General features: G+C 34.3%; 1 protein-coding gene across 1 annotated transcript; it reads right to left on the bottom strand.

Moving 5' to 3' along the window:
- Nucleotides 1-1,611: 1,611 nt before the first annotated feature.
- LOC126617930 (homeobox protein knotted-1-like 1) lies at nucleotides 1,612-5,659 on the bottom strand. The gene is made up of 5 exons (XM_050286010.1): nucleotides 5,078-5,659; nucleotides 4,627-4,740; nucleotides 4,332-4,476; nucleotides 2,418-2,671; nucleotides 1,612-1,989 (listed from the first exon to the last, which is right to left on the bottom strand). Exons 1-5 carry the CDS (start codon nucleotides 5,351-5,353, stop codon nucleotides 1,786-1,788), a joined length of 993 nt encoding a protein of 330 aa, XP_050141967.1. The 5' UTR covers nucleotides 5,354-5,659; the 3' UTR covers nucleotides 1,612-1,785.
- Between the last annotated feature and the right edge of the window lie 11,398 nt (nucleotides 5,660-17,057).

Here is a 17,057-nt window from a genome sequence, read left to right as displayed (position 1 = left end):
AGAGTTTCCCCAATTATAGAAGATTTAGGAGAAATTTTTTGTATGTCACTAGTTTATTACGTGACAATCGTTTATTCATGAATAATACGTTTTTTAGTAGAAAATATTTAGTAGATGGTACTGTTAGTATGAAAGAATCTCTTCAAATTCAGACTCATTCACTTTGTTGCATGTTTCTTACTTATCAAATAAAATACGAGCTTTTTTACCCAACAAATAAAAAAATGCATAAAACAAACATAAAAGTGACAATTTTCTTAACCTATCAAGTACATTGAGCTATTAGTCCAACCCGCCATATTAGTGTCCAACGGGTATATGTATGTTCTTCACCACAAATCGACAATTAAAATCATGAATAAAGTTATTAGGCTTGATTCGCTCCAAAACAGTTGCAAAGATTTCAATCTTAAGATTAAATTTGAGACAAAGGTCATAAGACGTCCAATCCAAACTAGGCAAATCAAAATTGCTTGGTCGGAAGACATGCACTTAATTGCCACTTAGCTTTGCCGGTCGACATTCATGTGCACGGAAGTCCTGCCTTGCACGATTCATGTTCTGACTTGAATTATATATCTCAAGTACCTAGCAACTAAAGAATATATCCGGAAATTTGAGTATTTTAACCGTTTAAATTTCGATTTTTGTTTTTAAATAAAGACCTAACAGTTAAAATGATAGAAGCATCGAACCATTACTGTTCAGTTTGTGTATTCTATGCTGACACATGGCCATGGGCATGAATAACTGTTCATATGTTTGGTTCTGCAATAGTTGCTTAATTGTCATGAATAAGTATAACCACTCTCTTCACGATTTTTTCCAAATGCAAGTTGTTAACGGTTTGGATTGAAGCAAAGTCACTTTTTCAAGACCAGACAGCTAGCAGCCTCCAAAGTCATAAAAATGTGGGAAAACTGCATCATTCGTATAGGCCTAAAATATTTTCAATGTTTGTTTTTTCGGGTTCCGTATCTTTAATTTTTAAATAGTGTGGGAACGGTGCAACCTAGTTTGATTAGGTTGAGGGTTAATTGATGAGGAAAATGAACAAGTACACGAGGAAAATGAATAAGTCTCAATAAAATTGTCGAGAATTTCAACATGATTAAAGGAAAAAAATATATCGCATCAAATTAACAAATCAAAGACCATCCTCAACTAACAAGACCAATTTGATAACAATTTCAATTTTCAATTTTAGGTTTTAGCTTTACGATATTGATGCTTGATTTATCTAAGACCGGTTTTATGTTATAGTCTTAGAGATGCAATTTAGCTCTTTTATGGCTTTATTGAGGAATACTTATTGTATAGATGATTTTGATGTATCAGTTCGACTCGTTGTGAGTTGGAATAATTGGTTGCTAATATCCCCTTTGTGGATGCCTTGATTTAGACCCAATAGAGTTCCAAGACCAACTATTTTTGGCACGTCCAACAATTATTTGCCTTCCTCTCACAAGGGAAGGATATACAACAATTTTTTTCTGGTAGAGAGAGTGCACTTATTCAGCTCAAAAGAAAAGGATGGACTCAGCCCAAAGGAGACTATCTCTTAAAAAAAAAAGGGGGAGGGTCCAGGCCCGCATTGACAGAAAATATTACTTATATAAGAGAGAGGGATCATAGATACAGAATATACATACATGCAAGTCTTAACATTATTACAAGGTTCACAAATACCATATGAAAAAGAAGACATTAGACTGAAATAATCAAAAGGCTCTAACGCTACTTAGGTCGAATGTTAGAATCGACCAAACACCTGATACAATGATATCACATACCATCATGAACATTTCCAGTTCCAAAACCAGTGTCAAATATCACAGGTCCTCCAATGCTCTTACCGACGCCTTCCATGAGAGCAAACCTCATGTCCTCAGATGGTTTCCAATGTCTCTTCCTCTGGTTTATGAACCAGTTGTTGATCTGCCTTTGGTCCAATCCAGTCATCTTAGACAGCTGCAATTTCTCCTCTTCCTATATACACATGTTTACCATCGTCAAATTTTAAAATAGTCCTAAACACACATACATGAAACTAAACTCCCAATTCACATTATATATACACACACACACAAAGAATTTGGGGGCGAACTTGCATTTGAAATAAGCCTTTATGTTCTATTTTAACCATGGCTAGGCTTTTGCTCCTAATTTTCATGTTTGGGTTTTGGATAAACCTCTGCCTATCCTGTATACTATCATATGATGTTTCGTTCATTTTCCAACAAAAAATGATAATTTTCATGTGACATGTCATGATAATTGAAAGACACTTGTGGATATATTATAGAGAGAGCTTCCCATTTCTGTGATCTATGGATGAATTACCCATTATAGTACAAATTTGTTTTCCATTAACTTTAATTTGAACCAGAAAAGAGATGACATTCTTATGAAATTACCGTAGGATATGGCCACCTATAGTGAATAGTCCACCAATCCAATAGGGTAGTCCTGGCATCCTTCGGTAGCTTCCCTTTCTTTCTTTTCTTTAAGAACTCCTTCCTTAAACTGCTAAGGTAGCCACTGTACTTATTCAGCAGCATACCTTTCAGTTCCCGATCACCACTAGAATGAGCACCACCGATTTCTTGACTCTCTGCTGCTTCCACCTCCCCACAGCTAAGTTCCTCCTCTGAACCGCCGACCCCTTCATCTGCATTACTAAAAATTAGTCAGCAGTCCTAAGTTAAGCATATAATATTACAATTTACGTGCAAGTCTCACTGCCGACCCCTTCTTTAATTTTGGCACGACCAGTAAAAAATTAATGTATCAAAAAAGAAATCATAACTTAGTGTTTTAGAGAAGAATTCTTGATTGGAGCTGTTATTCACGATCCAAAAAATCGTCTTGCAGTCCTCATGAAAAAAAATGAAAAGAGATAAGTGCATTTTGCAGTGCTAATTACTTTTAAGTGAAAGGCCAAAAAGAAGTAGATTACTTTTAATCTTTATTAGACGACCATGACCAAAGATTTATGGATCGTTTAACCTTATCCCCCCATTTTCTTCTACCCAGTAGTACACCAAATTTGCATACTTTGGATGTAGCTAATTAAGTTGACTAGAGTAGGATGTTTCTTTCCATCCAAATTCGAGTTTGAATCTTTTTTTATAATTTAATTAGATTAATTAAAATATCTCTCAAATTAAATAAAGTACCCGCAAACTTGAACTTAGATTCGTTCACAACCTCGTCCTATTAGAACCACCCTACTATTAATTAGGACGATTTACTCATGTTTAGAAAATTAGGGATTTTATGTAAAACTAATTAACTGAAGAAATTCTCTCTTCAAGACCTTTACATGATCCGGGCATTCGCCTTAAGTGATTTTATGGCAAAACACAAACTCTCATGTCCCTTCATAAGTGATTTTGGTCCACTCAAAATAACTTACAGACGGTCATAGAAGGCTTTGTGAAATTACTTATGAATGTGTATTACTGTGAGAGTGGAACAAGTGATATCCGAGACTCCCAGTGTGTTGAAAGTTGTCTCACATCAGTAAGGGATAAGGTTTACTATATGCTTATGTGATCTTAGGCTACTTACTTATGAATGTGTATTACTGTGAGAGTGGAACAAGTGATATCCGAGACTCCCAGTGTGTTGAAAGTTGTCTCACATCAGTAAGGGACAAAGTTTACTATATACTTATGTGATCTTGGGCTACTTCTCATATTGCGAATTAATTTTATGGTGGAATCTCAATTTCATCATAGTATCAAAACAGGTTGTCCTCGTGTGAAGTCAAACAGCCACACGCGCTCAACATCATCCAATTATTATCCATGTGTAGACTTGAAAATCGACCACGTATGCTGAAACATGTTGAAAATTGTTCCTCATCGATGAGGCACATCGCAGTGGAGTTATGAGGTCTTCAGGTCAAGCATCTCACTTTCCACCACCAAGTCACTTCACTTTCAAACAGATCTCTCTCTCTTTCTAGGGCATCAGAAACACCATCATGTTATGCTCATCCCACGTGTCATGATTTGTCCATATATAAAACAGAAACCAATTAAATGAAAGCCATGTACAATCTCGTACGCATACAACTGATGAATAAACAGATGTAAATGCATGTACATACGTGTCTTCTTCTTCATACAATTAGAAGAAGAAAAAAGAAACCAAGAACCTAGACTGGATGAAAGTTAAGGGAAAATGTTTATATAAGCTACTGAGGGTGGCCTAGTGGTGAGAGTGGTTAGGGCTATGATTAGAAGTAGGTTCAAGGTTTGAAACCCTCCAAAAACTAAGATTGAAAGAGGAAAATGTACTTACAGCTAAAGAGATTTATTTACCAGAGTGATTGTCCCAGGTATTTGGGAATGTCCCTTTACAGAGGTTGCTAAGTTGAGTTTGAATGTTGACCAAGAATGTTGTTGCTTCATCGAATGGCTTAGATAGCTCCTCCTTGAATCTATGGAGAACCCCAATATATGATTCCTTGCAAAACAACGAATACATGTAGAATCTCACAAATTTAACCCTAGTTTTCTGTACATTTTCCTTTCTTTTCTCAGCAATCAAACAGAACTTAAAGAGTACAAAATATGACAAAAGAAATAAATAAAAGTGAATAATTAATCAATATACCATGAACTCGTCAAGTTCTGGATCAGCTCCTATCTCACCGCAGGTGCTCATTGGGTGGCTTACCCTTCCAATTTCTTCAAGCAGATTTTTCATCTCCGCTGCTGGTGCTCCAACCTGTAAAAGTATAATATTTTATGAAAAACTCAAAACAACCAGATATAATTAAAACCCTGCATACTGTTTGCTTAATTAACGAATAAGGCCCAATGGTGAGGGTGTGTGTATGTTGATAGTTAGGAGAAGGTTACGTCTAGAGTAGGTTAGGTCTAGAGTTCGAAAAGTCCAAATGGAACCAAAACATTATAAAATAATGCCTAGCCACTACTATTTCCATTTTCATATTTCAATTTTCGGGTTACAGTGAGTACTTAACACAGGAAATCATTACTGTACTGCAAAAATTAAGTAAAGATAAGAGAATATTCATGCACTGGTGCATTAATTAATTAACCTTTTGCCATTCTAGGTATGCAGCAACTAAATTAGAGAAACGAGGGTGACTGGCTATCTGGGACTTGATCAGATCAGACATATGATAGGATTCTAAACCCTCCGTCCCAAATAACAGCATGTTATGATCATCCACCACATGACCACCGCCTTGAAACCCACCACAACTGGCGCTGCTAGTACTAGTAGACATATTTTGAACTTGCTGATGAACATTCACATGATCATCTGAGCATGCAGATGTCACACCTGCGATCATCCTGTAAAATTCCTCCATATGTATATCGTTCTCAATGAAAAATGCCAAAAATTAAGCAACAATAATGTAGTGATATTTGCGAGTGAGGGTGCAAGTACAAGGGAGAAAGAGATGGGTACTCGGAACCAAAGGTTTTTTTTTTCTTTTTCTTTTTGTTCTCTTGTGTGGGAATTTTGAATTTTCACATGGAAATTGACAAGACTTTACTTTCTTTTCCAAGAAAAAACCTGAGAAAAAGGAAAGACACAGAGAGAAAGTGGAGAAGGAACATCAAGGAACTGTTGTTTGTGCGTGGGAGAGAGGATAAGAGAGACTTCTATTACACAGCGGATGGTAGGATGAAACGGTGTAGGGTTTTGGAGCCCCATATTTATGGAGATCCACCGGTCACTTTTCCTCAGTGCATTGGAACTTTGGAATTGCCTTTAACCGTGACATGACATTCTTGCTACGTTGCGAAACCCTATTGGTTTAGAAACAAACCCTGCAATGGTTGATTGGTCAGAGTTTTCAATGTGATCCTCATAAACCACAAAGTGTTACATCACGTGTCTCTATATCAATGATGGGTTATATGTATTAAAAGATTAATAACTTAAAAATTAAAATTTTTCATCACTTGTATAAAAACATGTGAAACACGTGGTGTACCATCCATATTCCTATCACAACTAAAAATTTCTTCAAATTTAACTCTTCATCAAAGACTTTGCTCTCCTTAGACAACATTTTGCCTAAAATCTAAAATTTTTAATCTAAAAAATTTAGGTTTTAACTCATAAATAGCTTTTTTGCTCCAACCATTCTAGCATAAATTTTTTAGCCTGAAATTATTAAAGAATAAATGTAGGCTAATTTTTTCTTTTGAGTAAATTTTTTTTTTTAAATTATGTACACTATCATAGTTTAATTTTATGAACATTTTAACCTATAAATATAGAATAGTCACAAATTTTTGGTGAATTTTGAGTTAATTTTTTTTTAATTATTTTAGTTGTTAGATTTAAATTTGGACATTATATCTTCTTTTTTTTACCGTTAGATTTGATTATATTCGATCTCAGCTGTTGGATTCAATGTATTTTAAATTTAGATTTTTTTTTATAAAAAAAAAATTTGAATTTGGACCGTTAGATCAACCAACGGTCCAAAGAAACCAACTGTAGGATTAAAAATAGAGTTGTTGGGCTCGTCTTATATTTTCTTAACTTATTTTCTAAATCTGACAATTTCTTACACCATATGTTAATATAGTACGAAAATGATACAAAGATAATGGATTTCGAATTAACACGATAACTAATCGGGTCGTTGTCACTCAATATGAACCTACTAATAACGGGTTCTTATTGGACTTACACACGAGTAGCCCGTATTAACCTACTACTAAAAAAAGGACTTGGATTGTCTGCCCTCCCATTTCGGTGCCCTCCTTGTGCCCTCATGTTTGTGTGGTCACGGTTAAGCCACGTCAATATTTTATATTACTATTTCTTTTTGTTTTATTATTTTTATAAAAAAACAAAATAAAATGTTGACGTGGCTTAACCGTGACCACACAAAACATGAGAGCACGAGGAGGGCACCGAAATGGGAGGGCAGACAATCCAAGTCCCTAAAAAAAACCTTACAAGTTACTACAGTAGCAATAATACTTAATCTCACATAATTGAGATTTTAAAAATTTCCAAAGCACATTAAAAATTATAAAGCAATTTAAAAATACTAAAATACATTCAAAAATTCATATTCATTTACAAGTGTGAAAAATGTGAAAAAATATGTAAATGTTTGTGATCATAGCCTCTACGTTTTAACGATGAGTACATTGTCATTTAAATTTTACCTTACAAACCCTCATGAGTAGTGTTTTTAGGAGGACGTTAAAATAAATAAAAATTCATAATAATTAATGTACAAGTTGAAAATGTGAAAGAATATATAAACGCTCATATTTACATCTTCTACGCTTATACAATAGTTACATCGTTGTTTAGATTTTAAAATCCATCAAACCCTCATGGATAGTTTTTTTTTTTTTTTTTTTGAGTGCAAAATTCATAATAATTAATGTAGAAGTGTGAAAAATGTATAAAAATAAAAAGTACAATCGCTCATGATAACAAGCTTTACAACTTTTGTGAATGACTCAACTCCAAAATCCGACACCATAATCAACAAACTCTATATTTATATTTAACCGTTGATTGTCGTTTACACTCTATTATTCTCACTGGATTTTGTTTTTCAAATTCTCTTTTTAAAACATGATCTTTTAACAAATGCAGAAAAATGAAGGAATATCATGTTCCAATGTTTACGATTAACTGAAATATGAGTTGATATTATATAATTTGTATAGACTTTATAAACTCCAAGCAATAATTCCACTAACCATAAAACTCTGAGTGTGATATCGACGATTTGAACTCTTCATTTGCTAAAAGATCATGTTTTTAAAAAAGAAAATTTGAAAAAATGAAATTCAATGAGAAGAATGGAGCGTAAACGTAAAAGACAATCAACGGTTAAATTTAAATTTATGGTTTATGAGATTATAGTGACGAAATTTAGAGTTAACCCTTTCACAAAAATTGTAGACTTTGTCATTACAAGCATTTATATATATACCAAATATCACTTGTATTTACAATTAAAATACTCTATATGTCATTTTATTTTTTTCTATCCATTATTGTTATGCGCACACCGAAGTAAGAATGCATGGTTTTCTTCCCTCTTGGTTCACTCAGAATTATCAAATTTTATAATCCATGATTAGCAGATAATAGCCAAATCTTGATTATTATATCGAGGAAGATAATTAATTTGCTAATGGCGTATGTGGAAAATTGGAAATGGTCTACTTCTTAACGGGTTGGATAAAGAGTAACGGATCATATTATCTGTTAATATTAACGAGTCGATTTCGAGTCATGACATATTATTTGTTTATGTTAACAGGTATTACATGATACGATTCGTTAAAATATCGAGTATGTTATAAAAACTACGGAAACACAAATATATGAATGCCAAATCTATGAGAAATTATTAATAGTACCGTACTACCACGTCATATGTGATACTTCCATTTAAAATTTAACATGTGTACTATTTTATTACAGATGAACTTATAATTTATTTTAAGAAATTAAAAATAAATTAAGTACCTGAAAAAAATACCCAGCGCCAACGACCCTACCCCTCCGTCGGAATTGGATCCTCTCCAAGGCAATCCCTCGGATCCTTCTGACCGGTGTTAGTGGACCATTAGATTTTTATCCAACGATTACAAACAGAGACTCTTTAAAAATTATAATAATTACTGACCTCGGTCCGAGGTGGAGGATCCAATTCCCCCTCCGTTGCGGACAAGTCCCCATCTCAGTCCACTGCCTCCACGGCTCCAAACCGACTTCAAGCCACTGGTGGCCATATCCTTATCTCTTCCCCTCTTTCCCTATACAGATTTCATCTAAGACTAACTCTTAATAGAGTTCAGGGTTAATCCAATATCATGAACACATGAACTTCTTCTCTCACCGATTCTTTATAAACTACATAACGCCAATAAATTCACCCAATTAAGTGTTTTCCTAATCAAAATCCACTTAAAGGTACTCACAAATCTGTAAGAGACGTCGTTTTACTAACATCGCTGCCACCAAAGGTACTCAGAAATTGCAGAAATGACAGCACCAAGATAGTTAATGGATTGGGATTTCAAATTCGTTGTTATATTCATTGGGTTTTCAAATTAGTACACCAATATGATTAATCCACAAAACACTTCAGTGGGATTAATCCACAAAACTCTTCAGTGGGTTTTCAATATGATTAATCCACACCACAGCCACGACATGGAGGCGGAAGACTGGGAGGGAGACTTGTCAGTAGGGGTGGGCACTTGGAACCAAAAATCGAAATCGAAACACGAATTGAATCAAACCGCACCGAACGGTTTGATTTTGTGGTTTCGAAACAGGTTCAGTTTCGAAACCAAACTGCGGCAAAGAAAACAGTTTGGTTTCGGTTTTGGGTTTTCAAAACCGCAACGAAACCGCACTATATAATAAAATTAATAAATAAATGTTATATTTTAAATTTTTAATTAGTTCAACTAGGTTACTAGACTATCATTATCATCTAATTCTGCACTTTGACTCCTGAAGGCTGAAACACGTCTTCATCTCCTTAACTCATCTTCTTAAAACTCATCTTTTCCTTAACTCATCTTCTTGAAACTCATCTTCAATTATGCGACCTGGTTGCTTCTGCTTGCATCTTTGCGAGTCTGCGACAGTGCTACCTGGTGCAGTTTTGCTAAGTTTTTTGGTGCAGTTTTGATGTTGTTTTCTGTTGTTTTGCTGCCTTTTTTATGCAGTTTTGCTGCTGTTTTTTGCTGCATTGTTGTTGCTGTTTTTGTTGCAATTTTGCTGCATATTCATTAATTAATATATGAGGAAAATAAAATCGTCTTATACATAAATAGTTGTATATTTTAAATTGTACATTTTTTTCTCAAAAATCAAACCAAAACCGTTTGAAACCGCACCGAACCGAACCAAACAAGTTGGTTTCATTTTGATTTTGACTTCAAAACCGCATCGCACTGTACCGTAAAAAGTTTCAATTTCAGTTGTGGTTTCACTCGAAACCGCACCGCACCCACCCCTACTTGTCAGGGATGGAGGGTGGGATCACTGGTTTTTTTTTTTTTCCTAAGTATTTAATTTATTTTAAATAAATTATAAATCCAGCTGTGATAAAATAATACATACGTCAAAATTTAGATGGGACTACCACGTATGATGATGTAGTACTGTACTACTTTATAATTCCTCCAAGTCTATTATTTTCCTGTTTTATTTTACCCCCACAGACGTGGTTGGAAAGTGTGCGAACAAGAACCAGATGGTTAGGCCATCTCCAACCGAAGGGTCCAGAGGGCCAAAGGGCCGAAAATAGCCCTAAAACCGTCTCCAACCGAGGGCTAGGCCAGAGGGCTCTGGAATCTGGGAGGGCCCCACGGGATCGGAGAAGGCTGGAGGGCTGGAGGGCTGGAGGGCTGGTGGCTGGCTTTTTTTTTTTTTAATGTTTTCTATTGCTGTCGGTTAAAACCGACAGCATTAAAGAGGTTTTAATTTTTTTTTAATAGTTCTACTATTAGTGTCGGTTATAACCGACACTAATAGTTTGAATGTTTTTTAATATAACGGCTAGTAGCCGTTGTATTATTAGGCTTTTTTTTATTTTTTAATGAATTTAAACTTTTTTTTTTCCCTTTTTTTTTCCTTTTCATATTAATCAAATTTTGTTTCATATTTTTTTTCAATTCTATTTTACAAAATTTGTTTCAATTTTTTTTTAAATTCTATTTTTTTCCTATAACTTCTATTTTACAAAATTTGATTCATATTTTTTTTCCTATAACTTCTATTTCACAAAATTTGTTTCATAATTTTTTTCAATTCTATTTTTTTCCTAGGCCATTTATACAACATTAAATTAAATTAAGTAACATGAAACAACATTAAACAATATGAAATAACATTAAATAACATTAACCAACATACAAATTATACAACATAAAAAAACATTTAACAACATGAAACTTAAACAACATTTTTAAAAACATTTAACAACATAAAACTTAAAAGCCTAGCCGTTAGATTTGAATTTAAATTGTAGTTTTTAAATAATAAATTATGTTTGGCCCTATGGCCCTTTGGCCCTCGGTTGGAGACGGTTTTTTGTGAAATGGCTAAAACGAGCCATTTGGCCCTCTGGCCCTCGGTTGGAGACGGAGGCAAATATGGCCATGTACTGTTCATTAAAATATTAATATCTTGGGGAATCTTGGAGGGTCAGAGGGCTCAAACGAGCCCTCTGGCCAGCCTTCGGTTGGAGATGGCCTTAGATGATTACACTGCTGTTTAAATTCAGGTAATTTTACCGTCAGTCAAATACCTGGTTGGTCATGGACAGGGATTCTCTCCTGATCTTTTTTATTAAATTTATCAATTCAGATTTTTAAAATTTGATTTAATGATAAACACAGAAGTATATTTAAAAGTTGTAATAACTTTAGTTCTTTGATCAAATTTCAAATATTTAAATTGGTAAATTTGATAAAGTTGATGGAAGGGATCCGAAAAGGATTTATGTCCGTTGGTAAATGTGGGAACCACAAACAGATAAATAGAGGATTAACCTGCTGTTGCATTTGAATCCACGTAGAAAATTTAAAATTTGACTGGTCTCAAGGGAGTAGGTGAATTTGCTGCATGCATGCATGTATGGTGTCATGCTTTCTCTCACACATGTGGGATGTGCACCAATACTTGGATGACCTCAACCTGTCTACACATCACAGTTTGAGACATAATATTTCATTCCTGTCCACTATTTTCCAAGAGATCCATAAGTTGTTTTACGTGTACATTCTTGCAAGTGTTTAGCATAATAAACATTTTTTTTTCGTTATTTTTAATATTTTTTATTCAAATATATAATTTTTTTGAAATGTCATATGAACTTATACATTTTTCTAATTTTTCATATAAAGTAAAATTTTAAGAAACTTGAAACATCAACTTTTCAAATTCTTTAATTTATCATTTTTCTTAACTCCGCATCCAAAATAAGTTATCTACAAGTTTGTTTGAAGGTCATTTCAGACCTTTTAACTCTCCACACCCTTCAAGATTATTTCGGACATTTCAACTCCATTTAAGAATAGGATGGATCATGTTGAATTCTCAAAATTTGCAATTAGTTAAACTTCATGTTAGTGAGCCTGAGCCTAATGTGCTTTTTAGTAGTTCACCATAAGTTTTTGAAGCCAACACGACATGTATTTTTACTAGCCCAAATTTTTTGGTTCGTACCAAAGAGAATTGGAGAACTTGTGAAAAGGAGGTCAATTTCCGAGACCAATTTATTCCTCCATCTCTCAGTATAAATATATCCTTGTATTAAAATAAAAGAACTTGTGAAAATGAGGTCAAACGTCCGAAGTAACCCTGAACACAAGTGCACATGACTTATTTTGGATGAAAAACTTAATGGGGTTAGAGTAAGATGACAAATTAATGATTTCATGATATAATAAATCACTTAAAATTTTAGTTCATGACAAATTACCAAAAAGTGTATAAGTTCATACGATTTTTCAAAAAAGGGGGAAGTTTCGAACCCGGGATGCTTGCGTAGAAATCCAACAACCTATCAACTAGGATATTGAACCACATGCATAGAGGGGAAAACATATGATTGAAGCTGTCACATCCTGGCCGGGCCCCCACCACATCACGGGCTCGACTCCACCGTAGCATGATATTGTCCGCTTTGGGCCCCCACCACGCCCTCATGGTTTTGTTTATGAGAACTCACATGAGAACTTCCCAGTGGGTCACCTATCATGGGATTGCTCTCACATGAACTCGCTTAACTTCAGAGTTCTGATGGAACCCGAAGCCAGTGAGCTCCCAAAATGCCTCGTGCTAGGTAGAGATAGGAATATACATATAAGGCTTATAGGATCATCACCCTTGAGCGATGTGGGATCTTACAATCCACCCCCTTAGGGGCCCGACGTCCTCGTCGGCACACTTCTGGGCAGGGATTGGCTCTGATACCAAACTTGTCACATCCCCGCCTTGGCCCCCACCATATCCCGGGCTCGACTCCGCCGTAGCACGATATTGTTCGCTTTGGGCCCCAACCATGCCCTCACGGTTTTGTTTCTGGGAACTCACATGAGAACTTCCAGTAGGTCACCCATTATGGGATTGCTCTCGCACGAACTCGCTTAACTTCAGAGTTCCGATGGAGCTCAAAGCTAGTGAGCTCCCAAAAAGCCTCGTGCTAGGTAGAGATGGGTCAATCAACTTGTTTTTATTTGTCAGTTCAATGCTTAACTAATCGGGTCATTATTGGATCACACATTAAGAACCCACTAACAACGGGTCCTTAACAGGTTTCCCACGGGCCACGGGTAACTCATTTCAACCTGATAAGAAAAAAGTTAGTTTGATAATTTTAAACTACTAAAAAACTTTACTACAATAGCCATGGTATTCAAAAACTCCAAAGCACATTAAAAATACCAAAGCATTTTCAAAGTACCAAAGTGCATTAAAATTTCATTTACAAGTGTGAAAAATGTTAAAAAAAAATATGCAACGCTCGTGTTCGCATTCTTTATGCTTTAACAATGGGTATATCATCATTTGGATTTTTAGAACCCTACAAACCCTAGTGAAAAATGTTTTTAGTAGGATTTCAAAATATATAAAATACATAATAATTTATGTAAAAGTGTGAAAATATGAAAGTAATATACAAACGCTCGTTATTGCATCTTCTATGCTTAGATGATGGTTACAATATTGTCGTTTAGCATTCCTCGTGATATATTTGATATTAACAGGTTGTGTTGTGTAATATCGATTAAAATTAACTGGTAATATGATCCAATCCAAACTCGACCTCATTATTAATGGTAATATGACCTGACGCATTGCCCATTGAAAAAATTATATTTTAAATCAATAAACAATCAAATGAAAAACGTAAGTGAGATCAAAGAATCGTACGGCTATTGTTGTAGTAAGTTTTTTAATATTTTTTTAATTAATTTAGAATAAAACATATACAAATGCTCGTAATGACAAACTCTACAACTTTTCTAAAGAGGTCAACTCCGAAATTCTTTACCATAATCCCATAAGCCATAGATTTAAATTTAGCCGTTGATTGTCGTCTGGGTTTACACTTCATTCTTTTCATTGAATTTCGTTTTTTCAGATTTTCTTTTTTAAAAACATGATCTTTCAGCATATGTAAAAATATAAATAGGTTGGGTCGTTGACATCACGTTCAAATTTTTATTTAGCGTTATTATTGCATCCTCTATATTATTAATGTTTATCATCACAAGCACTTTAATTCTCTATATAATTCTTAACAAGGAATGCTAACACCTTTCCATTTGAACTTTTACTTCTACCTTTTTTGCTTTCTTTCTCATTCTGTAATGTTGCATGGCGATTGAATTATCTATTTTCTACTTTTTAAAATCAATTCTATAAAAAAAAAAATTAACAAGATTTGTGATCATTGAATCATCTAACATTATCTCCTAAATAGACAAAACATGTTATTAAGTTAAACAGTGAACTTTGACAACATCAATCTAACAGTTAAACGATTTTTAATTTGGTTGATTTTTTGAAGGTCTATCTTCAAAAGATGAACCGAAAAGTAGACAATTTTGATTCTCGTTCAATATTGCAAAATGAGCAAGAATACCGAAAAAAGAAAACGAAAATGTCGGACTGAGAAGTCTGCTAAAAAATATACACCATCATTGGCATATGGAAAGTCAGAAAGATTACTCAGGCAAATAGTTCACTCCAACAAACTGGCTTCTCCCCTTCAAATTTTCAATGACCAGGTATTGATTTTGGAGTAGGATTATCTCACTTCTCTTTTTTCCTTCATTTCCCTCCCCTCATATTTAAACAGTCACAGTTAAACTACATCAACAACTTATATTAATTTTTTTTTATAAAAAAAAGTAAAACAAAATAGAAAATATGAAAGAAGGAGATGAAAATAGAAGAAAAAAGAGAATCCTAATCCTTTCATTTTTACCTAGAGAAATGGTTTTCCACTGTCAAAGTATAGCCTTCTTTTTCATTTATTCTAAGCCAGCTGGTCTGATGAAACAAATCCATGTTGGCTAGCAGCAAAAAATACAAGGAGTCCCCACCTTTTTGGATGTAATTATATGCTCTCATTATCAAACAAAAAATAATAATTGAGAATTTAAGATAAAGACTACAAAATAGTACATTTGCGTACAAAGGAAATACAAAATAGTCCGTTTTCCTGTTCTGGGATGGCAGCCTCCTTGTCCTAAACTTTTTGTATTAAAAAAAAAAACTGCAAATATTATGGTTATTATATGCTTGACGAGATTGTAAGTAGTTAATTTTTTTTTACCGAACAGTAATTAGATACATTATGATCAAATATCAACACATGAACAATGTATTATGTATTCGAACATGAATCCACTTAACTGATGATTAAGATTAACAACTGACGAGGCATTTCTGATCAACTGAACTTTGATTTCCCTTGGAGGCTAGCAAATATTTCATGGTTCCCGATTTACTTCGTGTGCGCTTGGGATAGAAACAAAGGGAAATTCATTTGCTGTGTTTTTTTATGGTAATATGCATGGAGTGCATGTGCTAGAATGGAATTTATGATTTCTCACATGGCAGTCTGCTGATGATATAAGATTGTACAAATAAAAAGGCTGACAAGCAAAGCCACCTAGCGAAGAGAGGCTTACATAAAACAAAAACATCATTAATCTTAGTATCTCAAATTTATCACGCGTCGACAACAATACATATTGTAGCTGTATTAATGATCACATGCTAGGTTTGGGAGACTAAAGTAAAGGCGGATACAAGTCTTTATTCAGCTAGCTAATCACAGCGTAGAAACTATGTTGTGGAATTCATACTCTCAACAATAATCAAGTGATCAATTTAAAAACGCGAAGATTAAAAGCATACTAAATTTGGGACGCTAGGATCAAAGTGTACTCGTTTCAGATAAGTTCTTATTCAACCAGCCAGCCTCAGTAGGGTTTGAGCTAGTAGAAACCGCTTGTGACCACGTGAAATTGAATTCAGATGCTGCCATGAAAGAGTAGACATGAAGAGATGAGAAAGGCAGCCAGATCAGTTAGGTTAGTAATTGCAGTACTTTCTGCAATATGAAGCAGAAAACCAATAACAGGTGGCCCCAATTGCAGCTGCAAAATCAATCAGAAAGATACAAAACAATTTCACCGATTTCTGATGATAAACATTGCTTGTTGTCTTTTGAGCATTAGTTACCCTAAAAATGTAGGGTTTATTACTTGCCCTTTCAAGATAAGGCATCTAAGGATTTGCAAGGAAAAGAAGAAATCATGAAGAGGGAAATCGATATGATGGTATGTTAAGTACAGTCCATCAATCATCTTGTACCTAAAATTCATGTGAGGGGTTCGCATTCATGTGAACGAGTGATGTTTCGTTGTCCTGGTGTTAATATTCTCATCTTTCTGTCTTTCTTCTCGCGCAATTGAAATCATTTCATAGAAGTATTTTTCCTACCGAAGACTAGTTCTCATGACTTTTGTCAAAGCTTGATTGGCCCATTAATTTTTTAGAGTTTTAACGAAACACTTTCGGTACTGTTCACTTTTAACGAAAATAACATTTTTACTTTAAAAAGTCACTCATGGTACTATTCACTACTTACAACATCTTTTTGTCATTTTGATTAAAACTCAAAGTTTTTAAGTCATTTTCATTAGTTTTCCTTCAATTTTTCTCCAAAATAACAGAAGAATAAAATGACAAATAAGTGTGCGGAAATCACTACTCAGATTTAATGGTGCATTTTAGCTGCTAATCTCCATAGGTTTTTACCTCAAAGAGGATACAACATTTTAAACATTATGAGTAGTTTTTCTATGATCAGAGATATGGTTTGATGAGGTGTGAATGTGGCTGACCACACAGGGCTCTTAACATATAGCTGTTACCCTATACGTATTTAAGTACGGTATGGTTTACCCTTTTCTCTATCTCTCTCGTTACACGAATACTCTTCTCTATCTCTTTCATCACATAAATGGAGAATA

Source organism: Malus sylvestris, chromosome 4 (assembly GCF_916048215.2).
Source record: "Malus sylvestris chromosome 4, drMalSylv7.2, whole genome shotgun sequence".
Lineage (NCBI taxonomy): Eukaryota > Viridiplantae > Streptophyta > Magnoliopsida > Rosales > Rosaceae > Malus > Malus sylvestris.
Note: the sequence above shows the minus strand (reverse complement) of the source record. Positions and strands in the feature narration are given on the sequence as shown.